Raw genomic sequence first — 18,416 nt, forward strand, 5'->3', positions numbered from 1 at the left:
TAAATAAAACATATTTACTTTTAACCAGATTAAAATCTATAACCCTCAAGAGAAAATGCTCTGGTTTTAATTGGACCTTAACTTGGAGAATCTCTTGAGTCACAACAATAAACAATAGCAACAATAATGCAAAACAATAAATAAACTCATAAGCAAAAAAAATAAGCAATAAACATTAACAATAACACAGAGCGTTTAAAAACCTATGGCTGGGCCAAATGTAATAATTATTTTTTTTAAAAAATAATTCTGGGCATGACAAGGTGACATGTAACTGGAATAGAAGTTTTGGAGAGGGATGAAATGTGCAGATAATCTTAGATCACTAATAAAGTGCGTTTAGGGACATATTGCTGGGAGTTTCCTTACTCTGGGAAGGCACACTGAAACAACCATGTTCTCAGGTTCCTCCTAAAGACTGCCAGAGTTGGGGATTGCCTAATGTCCTTGGGGAGTGAGTTCCAGAATTGAGGGGCCACCACCGAGAAGGCTCTCTCCCTCGTTCCCACCAATCGTACTTGTGATGGTGGTGGGAGCATGAGCAGGGCCTCTCCAGATGATCAAAGAGGTCATGTGGGTTCGTACAGAGATGCAGTCACGCAGGTAGGCAGGTCCCAAACTATTTAGGGCTTTGTAGGTAAGCACCTGCACCTTGAATTGGGACCGGTAAATGAACGGCAGCCAATGGAGCTCCTTAAAGAGAAGGGTTGACCGCTCCCTGTAAGGAGCTCCAGTTAACAACCTGGCCGCCGTTTGTTGAACCAGTTGAAATTTCCGGGCCATTTTCAAGGGTAGCCCCACGTAGAGTGCATTGCAGTAGTCCAATCTGGAAGTCTTGCAATTGTTGCCCCCTGTTTTTCTGCAATATGATGTTATGACTGATAATATTTCTTTCCTTGTATTTATTTTATCTAGGAGATCACCGCTTCATGATCAACAACTACTCTGAGTGGAACCAGCCAGATAGCCTGAAGAGGTTTTCCATGTTCTTGAATCCAAAAGGTATGGAAGAACTATCAGACTTTGGATGTATCATGAGATGGGATAACTCCTTAGAAAATATTATAATGCTTGGTAAGGTAGGCATCAGTAAGGAAAAAGGCAAAACACATTACAAGTGGAGGCAGGGTAGAAAATATCCCCAAAAGAACTCTGAATTTGGAAGCTAAGCATGGTCAACTTTGGTTAGTACTTGGATGGGAGTACGCCAGTGAATGCCATGTTCTGTAGCCTATATATCAGAGGGCAGAAAAGACAAACCACATTTGAGTATTCCTAGTCTTGCAAAACACTAAGAAATTTCTGGGGTTGGGATAAGCCCACAGCCAATTTGAAGGCACGTACATACATATGATCGAAAGGCCACAGGTTTGAATCCAGGGTGCAGTGTGAGCTCCCGCTGTTAGGCCCAGCTTCTGCCAACCTAGCAGTTTGAAAACATGCAAATGTGAGTAGATCAATAGGTACTGCTCTGGCAGGAAGGTAATGACGTTCCATGCAGTCATGCCGGCCACATGACCTTGGAGGTGAGCACCAACCCCAGAGTCAGACATGACTGGATTTAATGTCAGGGGAAAACCTTTACCTTTACCCATATAGATATGCGAATCACTCATGTGCAAAACCTGTTTAGAATAATCAGTCCTTAATCACAGATTTTTCTGCAGAGAAATTGGAAATATATTTCTGGATAGAATGTTCTCTGGGCAGAAAATTCTGTTTTCTGCTTTAAAAAATCATACGTGAATTTTACACAGACTCAATCCCAAACTGTGAAAATTCTTGCAGTGCAGAATTCTTCTCCTTGCGGTTTTGTGACACTGGAAACACATGTTTTTCCCCAAATGTTTTTGAATTTCCATTTCTCCTCTGTACTAAGGAAAAAAGACATGTTTGTTTGCTTCATTGTTTGTCTTAAAGAAATGCATACGGAGTTCATACACTGGGGAACATTTTGCACACAAGCATGAAAAAAATATTGTAGGGACAATAACATGGCAGAAAACATGGGATATGAACTTTTTAAATAAATGCATGTATTTGGGGAAAATTTTGTTTGTGGATTTGGGGTTTTGTACGCCGCTTTCTTTGGCACTTTAGCAAAGAGCATTTTAAATTAGCTCTAGGTCAGTGCTTCTCAACCTGGGGGCCGGGACCCCTGAGGGGATCTCCAGGGGGTGCCAGAGGGGTCGCCAGAGACCATCAGAAAACACAGTGTTTTCTTTTGGTCATGGGGGTTCTGTGTGGGAAGTTTGGCCCAATTCTATCATTGGTGGGGTTCAGAATGATATTTGATTGTAGGTGAACTATAAATCCCAGAAAATACAACTTCCAAATGTCAAGGTCTATTTCCCAAACTCCACCAGTGTTCATGTTTGAGCATATTGAGTATTCGTCCAAGTTTGGTCCAGATCCATCATTGTTTGAGTCCACAGTGCTCTCTGGATGTAGGTGAACTACAACTCCCAAACTCAAGGTCAATACCCACCAAATCCTTCCAGTATTTTCTGTGTCCCACGTTTGATTCAATTCCATTGTTGATGGGGTTCAGAATGCTCTTTGATTGTAGGTGAAGTATAAATTCCAGCAACTACAATTCCAAAATGACAAAATCAACCCCCCCCCCCACCCAATCCCACCAGTATTCAAATTTGGGCATATTGAGTATCTGTGCCAAGTTTGGTCCAGATCCACCATTGTTTGAGTCCACAGTGCTCTCTAGAAGTAGGTGAACTACAACTCCAAAACTTAAAGTCAGTGCCCACCAAACCCTTCCAGTATTTTCTGTTGGTCATGGGAGTTCTGTGTGCCAAGTTTGGTTCAGTTCCATTGTTGGTGGAGTTCAGAATGCTCTTTGATTGTAGGTGAACTACAACTCCAAAACTTAAAGTCAGTGCCCACCAAACCCTTCCAGTATTTTCTGTTGGTCATGGGAGTTCTGTGTGCCAAGTTTGGTTCAGTTCCATTGTTGGTGGAGTTCAGAATGCTCTTTGATTGTAGGTGAACTACAAATCCCAGTCCAAATAACAAAATCAATCCCCCAATCCCACCAGTATTCAAATTTGGATGTATCAGGTATTTGTGCTAAATTTAGTCTAGTGAATGAAAATACATCCTGCATATCAGATATTTACAGGACGATTCATAACAGTAGCAAAATGACAGTTAAGAAGTAGCAAGGAAAATAATGTTATGGTTGGGGTCACCACAACATGAGAAAGTGTATGAAGAGGTTGTGGCATTAGGAAGGTTGAGAAACACTGCTTAGGTCTCTTTTTTGCATTGCTTGAGTCTCAGCAGGCCTAAGATGTATTACCTGGGACATAATTGGTCTGAGAGAGATCATGGGGTGGCAAATGAATCTAACTAACCACCACTCAGATGGAGATTAAGGTCATTTCGCTCACAAGTCCCAATGGTGCGGTAAGAATGGGCAATTTTATCCACTTGCTCCCAGGGCTTGCCTTATTCAATCCGTTCCCTTACACCTGGCTTCTGATCTCCTCATGGGAGAATTGCTTTGATGATAACCCAAGGTGGAGCCCCAGATTTACTAGTTTCAGTGATGCCAACTAATTCCTGAACTGGATTATCTTGTTTAGGAGGGAACTACAACTCCAGATCCTGGGAGTTTTCTACCATGCAGACAGCTGCGGAGGAGACGCTTGCAACAGGGAATTCTGCTTTCTCCCTGAAAGGTATGTCTTCTCTCCAAGCTTCAGTGGGATTGGTAGTGGGTCACCTTCTCCTCTCCACTTCCTTTGGGATGGTGATCATCTTTCTTGCAACTGCCAGTGAAGTCAGAGATAAATCTGTTGTGTACCCAAAAGATTCAGGGTCCACATCTTGGCACCTCCTTCTCTTCTGCTTTATAATAATAATCTATATAAATAAAATGTAATGTTCGTTTGTGGGATTAACATAACTCAAAAACCACTGGACGAACTAACACCAAATTTGGACACAGGACACTTATCAGGCCAACAAGTGACTATCACTCACAAAAACACTGAAAAACACAGCAAAAAGGACTTAAAAAGCCAAAAAAGCAAAAAGACACTACAACGCATGTGCAAAACAACTCCCCCAGCCAAAGAAACACACAATAGGATATCCACACTCTCTTCCAGATTACAGTTCCCAGCATCCCCTAGACCAGGCCCTTTAGGAGAGAAGGATGTTCCAAATGCACTGCTTCCAAGCTGCAAGCTTTCTTCTCCTTGGATTTCTTTGAGAGCATCCCAATCCCTGCACATTTCCAATTTCCTATTCTTGGACTGCAACTCCCAGCAATCCTCCAGATAGATAAGATAGATTAGATAGAGATAGATAGGTAGGTAGATAGATGGATCAGGAGGACTGCTGGGAGTTGCAGTCCAGGAATAGGTAGAGAAGGAAGAAAGGAGAGAAAGAGGAAGGGAAAGAAAAGGGGGGAAGGAAGGAAAGAGGAAGAGAAGGAAGGAAGGAAGGAGAGAAGGAAAGAAAAAAGGAAGGAAGGAAGGAAGGAGAGAAAGAAAGAAGGAGAGAAAGAGGGAGGGAAAGAAAAGGGGGAGGAAGGGAAGAGGAAGAGAAGGAAGGAAGAAGAGAAGGAAAGAAAAAAGGAAGGAAGGAAGGAAGGAGAGAAAGAAAGAAGGAGAGAAAGAGGGAGACAAAGAAAAGGGGGGGGGGAGAAAGGAAGAGAAGGAAGCAAGGAGAGAAGGAAAGAAAAAAGAAGGAAAGATGGAAGGAGAGAAAGAAAGAAGCAGAAAAAGAGGAAGGGAAAGAAAAGGGGGAAGGAAGGAAAGAGGAAGAGAAGGAATGAAGGAGAGAAGGAAAGAAAAAGGAAGGAGAGAAAGAAAGAAGGAGGGAAAGAGGGAGGGAAAGAAAAGGTGGGAGGAAGAGAAGATGAAGAGAAGGAAGGAAGGAGAGAAAGAGGGAGGGAAAGAAAAGGGGGGGGAGGAGGAAGGGAAGAGGAAGGGAAGGATGGGAGGAGAGAATGAAAGAAACAAAGGGAAGGAAGGAAGAAAAGGAGGAGAGAAAGAGGCACGGAATTCTGGCCACAGCAACACATGGTGGATACAGCCAGTACTACCACTACTACTACTAATAATAATAATCAAATAGGAGATAATATCTTCTAACTGAGACTTCTTAAAAGCCACCACCATCTAGTCCTATTGAAGTGGATCACATAAGCTAGAAATTGGCAGGAAATAAGAGAAATAAAGCAATCGATTTTCCTTTCCTATTCAAAATTGGTTAGGAGATTCAAAATCTCTCTCTCTCTCTCTCTCTCTCTCTCTATCTGATGTCTCAATCTTCCTGTCTCGATCCTATTTCTCATTAATTTCTGGAACTTTTTAAAATATAGAAGGTTGGTGTGTGTGTGTGTTTCTTTCCCTCCCTCTTTCCAATGTAACCCATGTAAATTCCCACTTCTATCTCTATTGTCTTGATTCCTCCTACACTTCTGGGAAGTCAGGTGGGTGACATTTTGAATGAGGCTGTGACTTGCAATGAAACCTTTCCATTTATCCTCCTTCCTGTGTAGCATTTCCAGACTGAACATTTCTTTTTTTCCCTTCCCACCTTTCTATTACTATTATATTGCTATGACTATAACAGCAGATGGAATAAGATGAGAAATAAATGTGTAAGAAAGAGAACATAGATACTAGAGAGAGAAATGGAAGGAAGTGTGTTTTTCATAGAAGGGAGGGAGGAAATAGTGTCGACTATTAACCATCTCAAGTAAGAAAACAAGTGAATGCAATCGTGATATTTTGGGAACATGACTGGATACTGGAGTCAGAATAACCACTGGAAAGTGTGAAGTTTAGAGCCACACTAGGACTACATTTACTGGAGCTTTTGGCCCATTTGTAAGAGATGTCAATTTGCAGATATATAAGAAATCAGTATGTGAAAGATCTGAAAACATGGTGATAGAAGAACATTCTAGATGTCTTCTAGATGATGAGTAAAATTGGAGTTAGAAGTGTTGTGCATCAGAAAAAAGCCAAAGAACTAATGTTTGTCTTGGTTGTGTCAATAGAAGTATATTGTCTTGATTATAGGAAGTAATAGAGGGTTGCTCCAATCAGTCCTGGCAATGTGCTCTTTTCTGGGCACCATATTTTAAGAAAAGTATCAATAAGATGAAATATGTTCGGATGATAGTGAACAGGTGAGAGAAATCAAACTTGTTGTGGATCAGTTGAGGGTTTGGAGCAGTGGTTACTTATCCTTTTTTGACCAAGGACCACTTTGACCAAGGACATCTCTCCAACATTAGCACCAAAGGGGTTACAAATCGGTTTTTGGTCAACTTTAGATTTGGTTTGGTTATTTAGGGTGCTGATTCAGAAAATGGCATTGGATAGACCACATTGGCTCTAGTTTCTGATACAGAACATATGCCATCCAGTAGTTGCCATCTGCTCACCTACAGAAAACCATATTTAATAAGCCTCGGCACTATTAGAGGATTTTGCGAGACCAGTCATTCTCATTGCAACAGTGAGGTCATATTACATTTCTAACAGAACGAAGCAAACAAACAAAGAAAATACAAAATGTGTGAGTTTGGTAGTTGATTGAATGTCCTTTGACCAGTATCTGGCCACTTGGAGTGCTTCTGGTGTTGCTGCAAGAAGGTCCTCCCTTGTGCATGTGGCAGGGCTCAGGTTGCATTGCAGCAGGTGGTCAGTGGTTTGCTCCTCTCCGCACTCGCATGTCGAGGATTCCACTTTGTAGCCCAATTTCTTAAGGTTGACTCTGCATCTTGTGGTGACAGAGGGCAGTCTGTTCAGCGCCTTCCAAGTCTCCCAGTCCTCTGTGTGCCCAGGGGGGAGTTTCTCATTTGGTATCAGCCATGGGTTGAGGTTCTGGGTTTGAGCCTGCCACTTTTGGACTCTCGCTTGCTGAGGTGTTCCAGTGAGTGTCTCTGTAGATCTTAGAAAACTATGTCTGGATTTAAGTCGTTGACGTGCTGGTTGATACCCAAACAGGGGATGAGCTGGAGATGTCTCTGCCTTGGTCCTTTCACTATTGGCTGCCACTTCCCGGGGGATGTCAGGTAGTGCGATACCGGCTAGACAGTGTAATTTCTCCAGTGGTGTGGGGTGCAGACACCCCGTGATAATGCGGCATGTCTCATTAAGAGCCACATCCACTGTTTTAGTGTGGTGAGACGTGTTCCACACTGGGCATGCATGCTTGTACATACAATCTATGCAAATCCCACCAGGAATTGCAGGAAAAAAATGCTTTCTGTTTAGCAAAGCAAGTGCTTCTTGTAGTCATGCTGCCTAGAGAAAATAGAGATGAAGTCCTAAAAGGTGCTTTCATATATTCCCTGCTTATATTATGTACATAACCATGTGAAGCTGGAGACTGGTGTTCTATTGAAAGGTTACCCACAGACACGCAGGTTCTTTGACATTATACTAACAGTAGGTAGGAGTTAATAGATTGACATGACCATACACAAGCACAAACCTGCTTCTCCTCTCTGTTCATGATCAGAATAATGCCTGAATTCTGGCGAAAGCCTTGCTCGGCATTTGGAAATCTGCAGTTCAGAGCAGCTGTGCAATATTCTGTATTGTGCGTTGCCCCTTTACAAAAGTCACCTGGTCCTCTGAAAATAGCAAAGACAAATTGCTCCAGAGTATACTTCTTGGGCATTGCAAACCAGAACACGAAGCGGGAACACAACTTCAAATACAAAGCAGTGTGAGGGTGAGAGGCATAGACCCCAACGCAACCAAACTTCCCATAGAACTCTAGGCAATGGAAAATTTAAAAAATCTATCCAAACTAGGAAGGCTATGTAAGCCCGTTATAGCAAAAACAGAAATGAAATCTGTCAGCTAATTAAATAAAAGTTTAATAGGGTTCCTTCTATGAATTTAAATTAATTCATTAATGATAGGTTGATTAAACATTCACATATTTGCAAGGGAGCTGAAGCAGGCGCTCTGAAGCTTTTTCTTTTGTGATAACCATATTTTCAAAACAATGATTGCCCAGTTCATCAAAAGTACTTTTAGAGTATGCTTTAAAAAAATTGATAAACATTGCAAGCTTTAGAAGAAATGTTGTTTTCAGAATTAGGTTCTGGACTTGTTTATTGGAAAATTGGAGGAGAACTTGGCATCTGGTTTTATGCCATTGGGAAAACACAAGCATTGGTAGGATAGGATTCTCATTCATTTCCCTAGTTTTACAAATATTATTACCTTCAGTTCATCTTTTACGAACCCAGGTGGCACAATGGGTTAAACTTTTGTGCTGGCAGGACTGAAGACATACAGGTCAGAGGTCCGAATCCGGGGATGAGCTCCCTCTATCAGCTCCAGCTCCCCATGCGGGGACATGAGAGAAATCAGACTACACATGTCAGACTACACAGAGAAGCCATTGAAATCCACAAGCATGTGGACAATTTCAACAGAAAGAAGGAAACCATGAAAATGAACAAAATCTGGCTACCAGTATTTAAAAACTCTAAATTTACAATGGCACAACAACAGAGAGGAAACAAACAAGGACATCTAATCACATCTCAACAAAAGTTTGCTCCAGGCACTGTCAGGCCATTATATGCTAATCAAGGTGGTCAGTTGAAACATTCACACCTAGCTCCAGCAGACAAGAGTCCTTTGTCTCACCCATATATATATATATATATATATATATATATATATATATATATTTGTCATGTCAGGGCAACCAGTCATATTACATTACTAACAGAAAGAGGCGGCCCTAGGTAATTTTCAACGGTAAGCAAACAATATTTTGGCGCCCCACCCCCACCCCAACCAATCATTGATATATATTTTCTGTTCATCATGGGAGTTCTGTGTGCCATATTTGGTTCAGTTCCATCATTGGTGGAGTTCAGAATGCTCTTTGATTGTAGCTGAACTATACATCCCAGTAACTACAACTCACATATGTCCAGGTCTATTTTCCCCCAAGAGCGCCTCAAGAGCGCCCCTGGGCAAAATCAACTATACTGCAAATGCTTACTTTGCGTAATGGGTTGAGCCGCCCCTGCTAACAGAACAAAGCAAACAAACAGACAAAATACAAAATTTGTGAGTTTGGTAGTTGATTAAATGTCCTTTGACCAGTATCTGGCCACTTGGAGTGCTTCTGGTATTGCTGCAAAAAGGTCCTCCATTGTCATTCCACAGATATATAAACCCTTTTTCCTAGTTCCAACAGACCTCACTACCTCTGAGGATGTTTGCCATAGATGTAGGCGAAACGTCAGGAGAGAATGCCTCTAGACCATGGCCATATAGCCCGAAAAATCCTAGAAAAAATGAGAGAAACCTCCCACAAGGATGGTAAAACATCAAAACATCCGGGCATCCCCTGGGCAACATCCTTGCAGACGGCCAATTCTCTCACACCAGAAGCGACTTGTAGTTTCTCAAGTTGCTCCTGACAAGGGGAAAAAACAGTGTGAAATTGAAGCCATAGAGATGGATCACATCTTTTCCTTTCTAGAGATGAGTGAAAATTTCCTTTCCTTTCCTTTTGGATGTGGAGTTATCCCAATTCTTCAAAAAAAATTTTTTTTAGTTGTGTCAGGAGTGACTTGAGAAACTGCAAGTCGCTTCTGGTGTGAGAGAATTGGCCATCTGCAAGGACGTTGCCCAGGGGACACCTGGATGAGTTGATGTTTTTATCATCCTTGTGGGAGGCTTCTCTCATGTCCCCGCATGAGGAGCTGGAGCTGATAGAGGGAGCTCATCCGCCTCTCCCTGGATTCGAACCTGCAACCTGTCGGTCTTCAGTCCTGCCGGCACAGGGGTTTAACTCACTGTGCCACCAGGGGCTCCATCTTCAAAATAAGATTTGCCAATCCCAAGAGAAGAGTGAGAATGTCTTTCCAATTCAAAGAGTCCAAAAGTCTCCAAAATTCAATCAAGGAAATGGACAGATTTGCCCGCCATTAATTCCACCTGGTTGCCATTGTCAATCCTGCAACTTTCGGCATTGGTGCGAAGGCACATGGGACGAGGCCCAACGGGATGGAGATGTGAGAAACACAATAGTGTCCAACCCCATCTCAATGTAATGTTGCTTCTTCTATTTTCCAGTGGGCAATGGGACCAAGATGCCATATCAGTTCTCCCCAATTGGTCACGGTTCACCCGGCGATTTCAGCAAGCATTCCGATGGGAGCCTCTATACTAAGAATGGTACCTTCGGGATTGTGTACACTTTGGGTTCTGCCCTCCCTTCTCCCATCTTCTTAACCGGTTTTTCCTCGGGGTGGTATGATTTCCAAATGCCCCGATCTGACCTGGCATTTTGGACTCCTTGCCTTACTAACTTGGAGACGGAAAACACAGCAAACAATCACACCTACATATAGATAAGAACTCTCTCGCTTTCTCTCGCTCTAATTTGGGAATACACTGAGTTGCATGCAAGCAGGGCTGTTGAAGGGAATAACCTCAGCTGCCTTCTGTCTTCCCCAGCTTACCCTTCAATAGTGAGGCACCAAACTGCATCTAAGGCTCAGCCCCAGACATGGAAATCTTCCAAGCAGAGCATGCTGGTAAGTTGTTACACCTGCATTTTCCATGTCTTCCATGCGACAAACCTTTAAGGTCCAGCAAAGGAGTTGGATAAGCATGGAAGCCGATGCTGGGAATAAGCCGTATTTTATTGTATTGTTGAAGGCTTCCATGGCTGGAATCACTGGGTGTTGTAGGTATTTTGGGCTATATGCCCATGTTCTAGAAGCACTCTCTCCTGACATTTCACCTGCATCTATGGCAGGCATCCTCACAGGTTGTGATGTCTGTTGGAGACTAGACAAGTGGGGTTTATATACATGTGGAATGATGTCCAGGATGGGAGAAAGACCTCACAACCTCTGAGGATGCCTGCCCTAGATGCAGGCGAAACATCAGGAGAGAATGCTTCTAAAATATGGCCATATAGCCTGAAAACCTACAACAACCAAATATTGTATTACTGAAACTCCAGAAAGATCAGTAGATGAGGAGAGGGCCAAATGAGGGTGCTTCCTCAAATAAGAATTCTGAAATTTTCTGAAACATCCAAATTTTTAGCATTGTGGAAACGAAAAATTTCAGGAAATCATTTCCTAATACAGTTGGGCTTCCAAAGAAAAGAGACAGGCAAAGGGACCGAGGGAACGAGAAGAGAGGAAATCAACGAACTCTCAAGGCATTACTCTCACCAATGCTGGAATGGAGCCCTTGTGTCGGCTGAACTGCTCACCTGAAAGACGGTGATTTGAATTTGCAAGACAGGGTGAGCTCCCATCTGTCAGCTCCAGCTTCCCATGCAGGGACATGAGAGAAGCCTCCCACAGGATGGTAACAAATCCGGGCATCCCCAGGGCAACGTCCTTGCAAACAGCGAATTCTCTCACACCAGAAGCGACTTGCAGTTTCTCAAGTTGCTTCTGACACGATAAAAAAAAGAAATCAATGCTAGAAATTTGGGGATAGAAGGAAAATTTCATGGGGGAAAGGAGAATCTTTATTGGAGGAGCAATTCCTCATTTGAGCTCTAGTTTCTATCGCTACTTATACAACTGAGAAAGACCGAAGGAGAAGGTGAGTGGGAACCAGAGCGATGAAGGAACTGAGGTCATTGTGCAGAAATTAGTCTTGGAAAAGTGATGATGATAATGATGATGATGATAATAATAATAATTTCCTACCTGCCTTTTCCCATAGACTGAGAGTAGACAAAGCAAAAATGGGAGCACGTTTGGCTGTGTTTCCATGCCTATTACTCTCTGTGGGAGTATCATGCTTAGCACAGGTGTGGTTTTTCCAACACAGACTACCTGCCTCAGACCTCTTCAAGTAGGTGTAGGCAGCTATCTATGACTGTGACAACTCATGGGCCAAGCCCTGACTTTCCAGAGGCCAATTTAGAGACTGAGCTAAATCCAGTCATTAACTGGACTTCCAAATGTCCTACTGAGTTACTGTGTCTACTTTAACAAATAAGATGAAACACTGTAGATCACGGGTCCTCAAACTAAGGCCCGTGGGCCGGATGTGGCCCTCCAAGGTCATTTACCTGGTCCCTGCCCTAAACTTTAGACTTGGGTTTGCCCTAAGTCAGAAATTACTTGAAGGCACACAGCAACAATCCTAATTAACTTGACTATTCATCCAAAAGTAGGTCCACACTTCCCATTGAAAGATGGGTAAGTTTATGCTGCTGAAAATTGTTCTTCATTTACAATATTATTTGTCTTTCATTTTTCTTTTGCATTACAGATAAGATATGTGCAGTGTTATAGGAATCAGACCATTTTTTTTCCAAACTATAGTTTGCCTCCCAAAAGTCTGAGGAACCGTGAACCGCCCCCTACTTAAAAAGTTTGAGGACCTCTGCTGTAGATGTTGCTGGATTTCAAGATTCAGTCACTCTAACCAACATTGCCAATAGTGAGGGATGATGGGTGTTGCATTCCAGCCACACCCAGAGGACCACAGAATCTCTACTAGCATAAGCTATATGCACAATAATGGACCAACTGTGGGATAACTGCTCCCTCGGGCTGAGCGGTTCACCTAGAGAAGTAACTATCAGCCAGCTTCAGCAGAAGAAACACTGTTTCTAAGTGGAACCTGGCATCTAGATTTGTGTATTTCGGCTAAACCTCAATCAGTTTCTGCTGGCCAGATTCCGGTAGACCACCATATACATTTTCACGTGCCCCCCGAAAATGGGCAGTTAGCTGGATAGCTTTTTTCGGTCCGCACCCAAAAAATATGACTAGATTGAGCCTATTCATGACAATGGGGAACTTGATAGAATAAATATAAATATAAATATAAATATAAATATAAATATAAATATAAATATAAATATAAATATAAATATAAATATAAATATAAATATAAATATAAATATAAATATAAATAATGTTCATTTGTGGGATTAACAGAACTCAAAAACCACTGGACGAATAGACATGAAACTTGGACACAATACATCTAACAGTCCAACGAGTGTCCATCACCCCTAAACACATACACACACACACACACACACACACACACACAAAACCCCAGTGGAACAGACTTAAAAAACCCCAAAATACATCATATATGCATATACATATACACTCATATACATATACACAGGCACACATTCATACACACACAATATATATGCACAAACACACATGAATATACACATACACACATACATACAGATATACGCATATATACATATACATATGCACTAGGGCTGGGCGGTTTCATTCGTTAATTTCGTAATTCGTTATTAATTCGTTATTTTTTTGATAACGAAGCGATATTGAACCATTCTGGAGCATCCAAATAACGAAACGAATTTTTTTGATCAATTTCATAATTGATTCGTAATTGATTTGTTATTGATTTGTTATTGATTCGTAATTGTTTCATTATTATTTCCGTATGTCTGGTGCAAGTTTTATAGTTGTTGTTTGTTTTATCAGTGATAAAAAAATAAATTATCACACCAACAGCCAACAACAGAGGGAGAGGGAAGCTTCAGAAGTTCCCCCTGTCCCATTTGGAGGTTTTTTTGCGTATTGCGCAATCGCGTCCGCCATTAACGAATCAATTACGAAATTTACGAAATTTCATAAATAATGAAATTTCTTTAAAGAAAATTTCGGAATTCATTTAAAAAACGTAACGCAATGGATCCCTAAAAACAAAACGAGTTTAGAAACAAATTTTTCCGTTGTTACCCAGGCCTAATATGCACATACATACACACATATATACATACAAATATGCATATAGACAAGCACACACATATACACAGTGAGGAGGAGGCGATCCCTCGTTGGACGAGTAAGATGGTCTTCCTTGATGACTATTTTTGTGGGTTTGTAGGTGGCTGTGGAGCCCTATTCTTGACCCGCATCTTCTCCCACAGTGAAGGCATTGGTTTCCAGGTGGAAGGCGGTCCTGGTCGGGGTTGGCTTGACGTGCCTTCCTCCTGGCACGTTTCTCTCTTTCACCCTCCACTCGTGCCTCCTCGAATTCTGCAGCACTGAATACATGTGCACATATAAACACACAAATACAAATATATATACACACATAAACACACACATATATACACAAAACACATATACACAAACTGGACCACAGCAACGCGTGGCAGGGGATGGCTAGTGTGTGCGTATGTATATATATGCATGACACTGATGATCATTACAACATCAGATCAATGCTGACTTATCAATAGCCTTAAACACACAGCAAGGAAGCTTGGGGACCAGAGCTAGGTAGAAAATGCCTGGCGCTTAAGGAAAGTTGAGAACAACAAATACACAGCCACCCGCTTTCTCCCTTTTAAGAAATGTGCATGCAAATAACTAGTTCTGACACAGAGTTAAAGATATAGGCTTTCCTCACATAAGGCTTGTATGACACATGTTTCATACAGGTAACACATCCTTGATTACAATCAGAGCAATGAATCAAGCCTTGAGATGGTAAGCAGGCCTCTCTCCTCCAAAAAGGTTGCCTCTCAAAAAAAGGTAGCAAAACAGAGCAAAATGGCAAAATGGGGGAAACAAAAGGAATACATCCCCTTTATATCCCCTTCCAGGCATGTGCTCAGATAGCCTACGTGGCTTAGGACACATATCAGATGGGGGTCAACTCATTCGCTTACCTGCATATTTAAATCAGGTGCAACAAACTTTGGAATGTGAGGTCACATTACTTCATGGCACAAACAGGAAATGTGTGTGAGATTGCCTATGCGCCCAACAGAACTTATGAGGCTCCCCTTTTCCATTCCTTGGACCCTTTCCTTTCTTCCTTCAAGGGAGCCTGGGTTTCAGAAATGAGATTAAGGAAGCAGACATAGCTTGTGTAAGATATGTCATGGCTTCTTCTACTTCAGTTTGTGCAACAGGTAGGGCGCACAGGGAAACCCCCATATGAGCAGCATGTGGCAGCCTCTTAATAATAATAATAATAATAATAATAATAATACTTTATTTATATACCGTTCCATCTCCCCGAGGGGACTCAGAGCGGTTCCCAGGTAACATCACAAAACATACAAAGTAAAACAACATAACCATAAGATTAACAAAACAAAATATAAGCATAAAAATTGTTGCCATAACACACACATATTAAAAGCAATCCTGCCTGTTTAAGGCAATTTAAACATTTAAAAGGCTGGAGCAAGATTTGTGCAAGTCCAAAAATCCTGGGAGGCCCAGAAATTAAGTACAATGCTATGGCAGGGAACAATAATATTAGGTACGAGTCTGTGGCTGTTCATTCCAGGGCTGATTAGAGGAAATGATGTGGGTAACTGGTAGGAAGAATAAGGCTGTATTAGACAATGTGTGGGGCTGAGTTAGAACTGGTCATTTTCAAAGGCTTGTTGAAACCATCACGTCTTCAAGCTCTTATGAAAGGAAGGGAGGAATGGGGCCTGTCTTATTTCCCTTGGAAGGGCATTCCAGAGGCAGGGGGCCACCACTGAGAAGGCCCTCTCGCTCGTCCCCACCAACTGCACTTGAGATGGTAGTGGGACTGAGAGGAGGACCTCCCTGGAAGATCTATAATATTAGGTACGGGTCTGTGGCTGCTCATTCTGGGGCTGATTAGAGGAAAGAATCAGGGTAATTGGTAGAAAGAATAAGGCCGTATTAGACAATGTGTGGGGCTGAGTTAGAACTGGTCATTTTCAAAGGCTTGTTGAAACCACCAGGTCTTCAAGCTCTTATGAAAGGAGGGGAGGGATGGGGCCTGTCTTATTTCCCTTGGAAGGACATTCCAGAGGCAGGGGGCCACCACTGAGAAGGCCCTCTCGCTCGTCCCCACCAACTGCACTTGAGACGATAGTGGGACTGAGAGGAGGACCTCCCTGGAAGATCTATAATATTAGGTACGGGTCTGTGGCTGCTCTTTCTGGGGCTGATTAGAGGAAAGAATTAGGGTAATTGGTAGAAAGAATAAGGCCGTATTAGACAATGTGTGGGGCTGAGTTAGAACTGGTCATTTTCAAAGGCTTGTTGAAACTACCAGGTCTTCAAGCTCTTGCGAAAGGAGGGGAGGGATGGGGCCTGTCTTATTTCCCTTGGAAGGAGGGGCGTTCCAGAGGCAGGGGGCCACCACTGAGAAGGCACTCTCTCTCATCCCCACCAACCGCGCTTGAGACGGTAGTGGGACCGAGAGGAGGGCCACACCGGAAGATCTTAGAGTTCACGGCGGTTCATAGAAGAAGATGCAATCACGGAGATAGGCGGGGCACCACATGGTGCCGAATAGGGGAGGAGGAGCTGCCACATGGTCCTGTAATGGATGAAAAAACATGACGGCTGGGCCCTTACCATTTTGACCATCCAACCAAGCTGAACAAGCCGGATTGGCCAAAGAGATTCCGAATCCGTGCACAAGCCTACTGGCAACCTAAGGTTGTCAACTCTCCCATTCTCTGCTTTGAATCTTTTCTGCATGTGTCACTCACACATCCATTATAGCATCGAGGACTTGGGGGCTTGAGGAAGGGATTAAGAAGGATCAAGGGAAAGAATAGTGGCTCAGCTCCACCGATGAAGGAGAATCTTGATTGTTAATTATTGGCGCTTAAAAAAAAAACACAACAAAATTAATCCGCTACATGCCGTCTTGAAAGGCAGAATGCAGCCAGCTTGCAAATTTGGCTCCAAAAAGGGACAGTTTGGCATACGCTTCCCACAAAATAACTAAGGCATTTGCTTAAGCTGACTAATAACACTGGGTCAAGCGCACATGAGTACATCTGACACAGAGCTGGGAGAAGTCAGTTGTTTGGACTGCAATGCCCAAATCCCATAGCAAGCAAGCACATCCAATGCCATGTTTTTTTTTCCTGACCACTGCTGGGAAAAGTAACATTGCTGAAAACACCCGAGAGTTTCCTATGAAAGTAGAAGAGATATTGGGCATGGGCTCAGATTCTGGTTTGCCTCATTTTCACCATAAAGGAGTCCACCAGTTTACATATAGACTTTTGTATCATTTTAAATGGTAATGCAACACATTTCAGACCAAGGGGGAGATCAAGTGAATTGTGTGTGGTCAACTCCCTAGGTCTATAATTATGGATGGAGACCTTCATGGACACTCAGTTTTGCCCTCTTAAGGGTATTTGTCTCAAAACCGGACATAGAGTTTATCTTGTTAGGATGGAGAGATATAGATGAAGAAAGAGAAGAAACAGATGCATTGTTCTTCCAAGTAAAGATTCTGCTACCCAAAAATTTTACTTACATTTCAGTCTACATTGCAGTAAAATGGCAGTTGAGCATTTCACATTGTGTTAGGCCTGCAAAGAAAGCGGGCAGGCATAGGGACTAAGGCAATTCAAACCCGCTGAATCAAAAAGTTCTAGATTTTCAATATCTCACTCATTGCAATTCTGGTAAATGTGTGGACTATTGGATGATGATGTGTAGAATTATTCTTGGTTGGGCAGCATCTTAATTTTGGCCTCCACCCACTGCTGCATCGGATTTTACAAGGGGACAGCTCTTGTTGTTATTGTTGTTGTTATATTCTGCTTTTTTTCTCTCTTAAAGAAATTCAAAGCAGCAAACAGTAGTAAAAACAAAATTTATTTACGACATTTATATGCCGCCCTTCTCAACCCAAAGGGGACTCAGAGCAGCTTACGAGTTATTTGTATTATATTATTAGTATAGAACAATATTAGTATTATATATTACTTTATTGTGCTATACCACTATACTGTAATATTATTAGTAATATTACAAGTAATATAAAATATATAATTATATTGTGTTATTATTAGTGCTATATTGTATTACATTATAATAATATTATCAATATTATTATTATCACTATTATATGTGTATATAATGGACCCCTCAGTGGCGCAGTGGGTTAAACCACTGAGCTGCTAAACTTGTTGACCGGAAGGTCGCAGATTCGAATCCGGGGAGTGGTGTGAGCTTCTGCCAACCTAGCAGTTCGAAAACATGCAAATGTGAGTAGATCAATAGGTACCGCTCCAGTGGGAAAGTAATGGCGCTCCATGCAGTCATGCCGGCCACATGACCTTGGAGGTGTCTACAGCTTAGAAATGGAGATGAGCACCAACCCCCAGAGTTGGACACAACTGGACTTAATGTCAGGGGAAAACCTTCACCTTTTTACCTATGTGTATACAATATATTATATTATTAGCATAGCACAATATTAGTATTATATATTACTATATTGTTGCTGGGAGAAGGGGCTCCCAACTGGTGATTCAAAAGACATGGTGGAACTCTTTGTCTTCCTGGTTCCTATATATCAGTGTTTCTCAACCTTCCTAATGCCGCGACCCCTTAATACAGTTCCTCATATTGTGTTGACCCCCAACTCATGTTGTGGTGA

General features: G+C 42.2%; 1 protein-coding gene across 4 annotated transcripts in view; it reads left to right on the forward strand.

Moving 5' to 3' along the window:
* Positions 1–18,416, forward strand: part of TRIM29 (tripartite motif containing 29) — a 66,152-nt gene that overhangs the window by 40,698 nt on the left and 7,038 nt on the right. Inside the window, exons 5-8 of one of the 4 annotated variants that reach the window (XM_060787373.2) lie at positions 916–1,002; positions 3,603–3,698; positions 10,101–10,202; positions 10,485–10,564. In XM_060787373.2, the coding sequence (XP_060643356.2) occupies positions 916–1,002; positions 3,603–3,698; positions 10,101–10,202; positions 10,485–10,564 (365 nt within the window). The remainder of the gene's footprint in view (positions 1–915; positions 1,003–3,602; positions 3,699–10,100; positions 10,203–10,484; positions 10,565–18,416) is intronic. The other 3 variants (XM_060787374.2, XM_060787375.2, XM_060787376.2) reach the window with 3 other exon arrangements.

This window comes from Anolis sagrei, chromosome 7, assembly GCF_037176765.1.
Source record: "Anolis sagrei isolate rAnoSag1 chromosome 7, rAnoSag1.mat, whole genome shotgun sequence".
Classification (NCBI taxonomy): Eukaryota; Metazoa; Chordata; class Lepidosauria; order Squamata; family Dactyloidae; genus Anolis; species Anolis sagrei.